The sequence below is a fragment of the Geospiza fortis genome, unplaced genomic scaffold (assembly GCF_000277835.1).
Source record: "Geospiza fortis unplaced genomic scaffold, GeoFor_1.0 scaffold72, whole genome shotgun sequence".
NCBI classification, from domain to species: domain Eukaryota; kingdom Metazoa; phylum Chordata; class Aves; order Passeriformes; family Thraupidae; genus Geospiza; species Geospiza fortis.
The window spans coordinates 2,655,828-2,662,424 of record NW_005054338.1 but is presented as its reverse complement, the minus strand read 5'-3'; the positions used below and the strand labels follow the sequence as shown (position 1 = coordinate 2,662,424).

General features: G+C 48.9%; 1 protein-coding gene across 1 annotated transcript in view; it reads right to left on the bottom strand.

The window, feature by feature from the left end:
• Positions 1-278: 278 nt before the first annotated feature.
• ILDR2 (immunoglobulin like domain containing receptor 2) overlaps positions 279-6,597 on the bottom strand; it is a 35,844-nt gene continuing 29,525 nt past the window's right edge. The window contains exons 9-10 of the mRNA XM_031058113.1: positions 5,121-5,814; positions 279-4,289 (exon numbers count right to left, since the gene is read on the bottom strand). Of these exons, the coding sequence (XP_030913973.1) occupies positions 4,254-4,289; positions 5,121-5,814 (730 nt within the window). The 3' untranslated portion in view covers positions 279-4,253. The remainder of the gene's footprint in view (positions 4,290-5,120; positions 5,815-6,597) is intronic.

Below are 6,597 nucleotides of genomic sequence, written 5' to 3'. Positions count from 1 at the left end.
TGTCCGTCTGTGGCCCCCTGCTCCCCTGCTGCAGGAGTCACAGGTCATGAGGGTTGTGTAGCTGTGCAGACACTCCATAGTCACTCCTCACTTCTTGATTTGGTCCATTTGCTGCTGCTGCTGCAGACACATTTCTAATGGGACAAATAAAGGTGGCCTGAGGACAGACATGATCAGTAACTGAAAATTCCTGCAGATTTGTACAGAGAGATAGGGAATCCAAAATTGTAGTGCGGGGTTGCTGCTGCTCAGATCTGACTTCAGGAAATTAAGACCTCTTTTTTTTTTCTGCAGCTGAAACTTTTATCATCTAGTAAAACTCACAGAATCACTAGTCATAAAATCTTCAGTACTTTTCCAGGTACTTGGATTCAAGAGATGTTTCCAAATTCTCACAAACAGTTGTTTGTACAATTAAAACAGTTTCTTAAAAGAATTGGCTTGCAACTACTTATTTATAAGCTAGATGCACAAATGGCAACTTCTTACACACAGTGTACAGATGCCCTAAAGTACCAGCACTGAACAAACAAAACTGACTCAAATAAATGAAGACTTGTATTTTTAATTCACACAGCTCATTCCTGAGGGCTTGATCAAATAAACTACAGTGACTGAGATAAGGGACAGAACAAAACTGAAATGAGAAGATTGTAATCCTCAGGCTTTCAGTACGACCTAAAATATAGAGGTATTCAGAGACTGTAAAACCACTGGTTTGGCCCCTTTTTGGGATAGTCAGATGCATTTTCAAATTTCTGTGTCAACTGTTTCCTGGGTGTGATGGAAACAATAGCAGGCTAAGCTGCCTTGAAATTCATGGCACAGGGGTTGCCAAGGTTTTCAGGCTAACAAAACATCAACTTACTAGAACCCTCATATGTCTGGAATGAAATGTTTGATTTAAAACAGCATGTAGTGTAGCTCTGTAGACTTCCCATGGCTTGAGAGACCTCAGATGGCAGGCACCTGCCCACCTCTTGCTAACTGTGCTGTGATTTTCCTAAAAACACACAATTAATGGTAAAAAAAATATTAAAATACTTAAAATGTTAGTCTCTCCAGCCATAATACAGGTAGATGGTAAATGCAGTTGCTGAGTTGTTCTCCCTGTTTGAAAAGTCATGACACTCAGGCAGTCAGGTCCCCAGTGCTGGTAAAAGGGAAACATCAGACCAATTTTAAAGGGATAAAAGAACAGGGCCCTGGGAACTCTTGACCAATCAGCCTCACCTCTGTGCCCTGAAAGATCCTCCTGGAAGCCATTTCAAGACATATGGATGGGAGAGAAGTGATTAAAGACAGCTGGCATGGCTTCACCAAGACAAATCACACCTGCTTACTTGGAGACCTTCTGTGACAGAGTGACTGCACTGATGGATAAGGAAAATTCATCTGATGTCATGCACCTTGACTTCCGGCCCTTGACATGGTCCCACACAACATTTTAGTTTCTAAACTGGAGAGACATGGCTTTGATGGATACACTACCTGATGGATGAGGAATTGGCTGGATGGCCACATCTGGAGCACCAGTCAATGGCTCACTGTCCAAAAGGACATCAGTAACAAGTGGTGTCCCTGCAACAAGGCTGACACTGCTCAACCTTCATTAATGGCACAGACTGAGTGTCCTCTCAGCAGTCTGTGGGTGACACCAAGCTGAATGATGCCAGGGATGCCATCCAGAGGTGACCCTGGGACAGGCTTGAGGAGCAGGCCCATGAGAACCTCATGAAGTTCAACACCACCAAGTGTGGGGTGGTACATCTGAGTCACGGCAAACCCTGGTATTGGTACACACTGGGGGAAGAATGGCAGCCCTCAGAAGGACTTGGGGAACTAGATGATCTTTAAGGTCTCTTCCAAACCATTCTACAATTCCATGATTTTATAGTGGTGGATGAAGATTGGATATGAGCCAGCCACATGCTCTCACAGCCCAGAAAGCCAACTATATCTTGGGCTGCATCAGATGAGTGACCAGCAGGCCAAGGAGTGGAATCTCCCTCTGCTCCATTCTCCTGAGACCCCACACAGAGTACTGTGTTCAACTCTGGGGCCACCCACACAAAGACGTGGACCTGTTAGAGCAGGTCCAGAGGGAGACAAAAATGGTCACAGGGGCTGGAATACCCCTTCTATAAAGACAGGCTGAGAACTGAGGCTGTTAAACCTGGAGAAGAGAAGGCTCTGAGGACACCAGAGAGCTTTCCAGGGCCTAAAGGGACCTACAAGAAAGCTGGAGATGGACTTTTTACCAGGTCATTGCTTTTCAAGAAAAAGAGGGTAATTTTAGATTGGATACAAGGAAGAAATGCTTTACTCTGAGGGTGGTGACACACTGGAACAGGTTGCCCAGAGAAACTGTGAATGTCCCATCCCTGAAAGTGTTGAAGGTCCAGTTGGACGGGGCTTTGAGCAACCTCATATGTGGAAGATGTCCCTTCCCATGGCAGAGGATTGAAACTTCAAATCTTGAAATCTTGAAAGGCTACCTCCTGCACAAACAATTCTGCTATTCCACAATTGTATGTTCCTGCTGGCTAATCCCTCTCTGGCCAGGAAGACCCAGGACTGGGATTTCCAAAACTACAGTCATGACTAGAGGAGTGTGGGAGAAGAACGCCATCCTTTCATCAACTCACCTTCTCACATGAAAACTGTCATCAAATCTATGGAGATTATTCTTCCTCTCCCCTGACCATTCCTGGTGGGTAAACTATCTGGCAAAGGAGTAACACAGAAATTAATCTATCATTTTTATGGAGAACTGCTGTGATGTTAATATACCTTGTGTTACCATCAGTACTGTCAGTATGAGCATCTGAGGCCAGACAGCTTCCCAAATTCCCAGAGGAACAACAAAGATATCATTTCAGAGGGTGATAATGTCCATAACACAACAGGGCACTATGTTGTTTCTAGGTGTAATAGGGATCAAGATACTGGACCTTAAAATGTTCCAATCGTCTTCCCTCACATGATGATTTTAGCATAAAATGACTGCATAATACCCTATGAAAACCAGAATGTCAGGCTTCCAAATGGTGTGAAGCACTCACTTCTAAATAAAGCTATTCCTGAGACAACAGCCACTAAAACCACATCCCAACCAAAGTGAATGGAATGGTTTTAAGTGAAAAGGGTGACTTTCAAAGCTTGTAGTCATCCACAGTGCTTGTTCTTTTCCCACTGCTGTTACTGCTCTCTTCAGTAGTAGCTTCTTCTGGGAAACTATTCCCAGAAAGGAGTGATACCAGTGGCACAGGATGGAGGTCTGCAGCTGCACTCTCATTGAGACTGTCCCCTTTTTGCTTCCTTGGAAAAAAAAGGCCACTCACTAGAGTGGCAGAGGTGTCTGGTGGTGCTGGAAGCAGAGCACTGCTTTTAAAACAGTGGAGCAGGTACTCCAGCTTGAAGCTCTACAGGCTCACAGTTGAGCTGCAAGGAAATGCAACATCATCAAAACAAAACACAGTTGGGGGGCAGGGGGGAAACAAATCATGCTCTCATCACAGTAAAAACTACTTTGACCCACTTTCAGAACAATACATCAATCTCACCTGCAACTCTCGTCACACAACGAACAGAACTAAATATATTGAACAAACCAGCTCATAATTGTCTCTTTCCCCATTCAGCCCTTATCAAGGTAACATCTCATCAGTCGTTTTCTTACTGAAAAAAGTGTCTGAAAGGATGTGGATTTTCTTTCGTGATTTAGGGCCTGATCAGCTGGAGGCAGTCTGCAGTTGTAAGAACAAGGCCTCCTCCCAGCACAGGGGTGATACAGAAAAGGCTTTAAGTATGGAGACAATTTTGATCCAAACAGAGAACTGAGGAGACAGAGAGATCAAGAGGTACACAGGCCTCCCTCTGCACATGGGACAGGGCAAGAGGCACAAAGGCAGCCTCACTTGTAGTTCAGGGCTGCAGGGAGGGCTGCAGAGGCAGTAGGGACGTGGCTGCCATCCAGAGCAGAATGGAGGGCGCTGGAAAACAGGGTGCCAAAGAGAGCCCTGCCTCATTTTCCTGGCAGACTTCCAGAGCCTCTGAGATCGAGTGCTGTCCATGGGAGTCCGTCTCTTACAAAAGCCTCAGCTCCCCTGGATGAAACAAAAAATTGAAACAGTCCATGGCTGATGGCTGCAAAGGTTCACAGAGGCATGTCTTGCTTGCTGCTCTGCATCTTCTCCACTGCAGTCACCTCATGATATCCAGCCCATCAACATGACAAGTCCACAACAACTTCAAACCACAAGGGACATCCTTGTTGGGAAATCATTCTGAGAGGAAAGAAAGAAGATTAAATGTCAACAGGAAATCTCCCATTGGAACAGACAAAGGGGACAGACAAAGCTTTGACAGAGACACAACTAAACAGCAATAGCTTTGCCCACTCACAATCCAGTCCTCTCTTCCACAGCCAAGCTACTCTAATGACAGGATCTCCCTCGTGGTGCAATTTCCCCAGCTGGGTTAGATGGGGAATATCCCCTTCCCCAGCAACCATGAACTTATCAGTCCTCAGCAGCTTGCGCTGTGGCAGGTTGTTTTGCACTTGCTTGGTATCCTGGGTGAGGAATGCCTTTGGCATGAATGGCCCCCACAGGACCCCATGGGCCCACGCACCCATGGGAGTCTGTGATCTCACCCCTTTCAGAAAGAAGTCCTTCCATCATCCCCTGCCACCAGCCCTGTCCCAGTCCAGAAGAACAAGAGCCTCTCAACCCTTCCTTAACAAGTATCAAGGCCAAAGCAAAGCCCTGTAATTTCTGTAAGGCCTGGGTAACTTCCCTACCACAATCCTTCTGAACTCTAGATAAACTCCCTCTGCCTTGGATTACCAGACCACAAATGCCAAAGACATCCCTTACCTCCCCAGTCCCAGGCACATCTGGCTTTCCCCTCCATCATGGACTCCTGTGTAGGAGCTATTACCCTTTCTGGCTTTCTACCTCCCCATTTCCTTCCCCCCTTCCCACAGGGAGTGACACCCAGACTCCAGGCGTCACCCTCCTGGAAAACCCTCTTGCCCATCAACTCTGGTTAGTAACCCCTGCCTGGTGGCTCTCCGCTCAGCCTATTTGGACCAGGACCACCAGACATGGCCTCACTGTTTTCTTGGGGTCCTTTTTCCTCTTCTTGTCAGAGGCATTGAGGTAGGCCTGTTCCCTGGCCCTGTAGGAAGGGCCTCGGCTCAGCTCCCTCTCGCTGTAGGGGGGCAGGCTGTCCTCCTCCTCCTCGTCCTGCTCGGGGGACGACGACTGCGGCGGCGGCGGCTGCGACTTCTCGGCTTTGTAGGTGGAGGGCGGTGACCAGGCGTAGTAGGTGCTGCCTCCCCTCTGGCTGGGCTGTGAGCTCAGCTTCGAGGGGGTGGCACAGTGGTCACCGCTCTCGTCGTAGCTCCGGGATTTCCTCTCCAGGACGCTGCTGAGGTAGGAGTGATCGTATTTTTGGCTCCCTCCGGGCGTGCGGCTCACCAGCCTGGGAAGGTGCTTCTCCTCGTGGGCGCGTCTGCGGGGCGGGCTGTACGACCAGCCACGCTCCGAGTCTGTCAGCGGCTCCCGGCTGGCCCTGCAGCGCTTGCTGTAGTATTCCTCCATGGAGCTGTCCTGGCGGGGCAGGGCCCCGCCGCGCCCACCGTGCGACTCGGAGCACTCAAAGCGCCGCAGCTCCTGGCTGTCCGCCCGCCGCGGCCGCTGCTGCCCGTAGGACTCGGCAAAGGCCGCCAGCTCGTCCATGGACACGGCCGGCACTCCCACCGAGAAACTCTTACGGGACAGCATCTCCGACTTGGATCTCTGCTGGCTGGAAGAGGGAGGAGGTAGAGTTAGAGGGCGGGAGCCAGCTGCACTCCCCTTGGCTGCCTGCACAGACAATGGAGGGAAACACCTGGGGGCATGAATCATCTGCGCTGTTTTCATCATCTTCCATAGGAAGAGCATCTACCACATCCTTGAAACCCCGGGTTCTCTCTGCTGAGTGTAAAGGCCGCTTAGTGCAGATAGCTCAGGTTCTTTGTGTCTAATGTTACTTGAGGTTATCCCCAGGGTGCACCTGCCCTGTCCTCCAATATGCAGGGCTGGACCTGCTTCTCCTTCATCCCAGGGCTTGTAGGTGTATATCCTGCTGGAAAAACCCAAGAGCTCAGCTATAGAAGCTCACAGCAGGGCTGTTTTGAAGCAGGTTTAAAGACAGTGAGCTGGTACAATAGCCCAGTACTGAAGGAAGGAAATCCCTGCCATTGCTTTTGGAATACTGGGCTGCTTGAGGGAAGGTTGGCCTATGTCTCTTCAGGCACCGGAGTGCAAGCCCTTCAGGCCTGGAGCATTGGTCTAGCTGCACCAAAGCAGGAGGGTGTGACCCCTATATAGTAAAGCACAGGTACAAAGCTCAAGAGAGAGATTTGCACTTTCCCACTATGGTAAGGGTGACTTGGTTCCCTACTATCTCACTTTTATATACCACTAGGACTGGAGCTTGTACCTAGCTTTACCCAGCTAGGTAAGCTTCAGCAGGCTCATTGTTCCTTAATGGATGTGGCTTTACAATATCCAGAAGGGGCAGAAATAAGAATAATTATCTACTTCA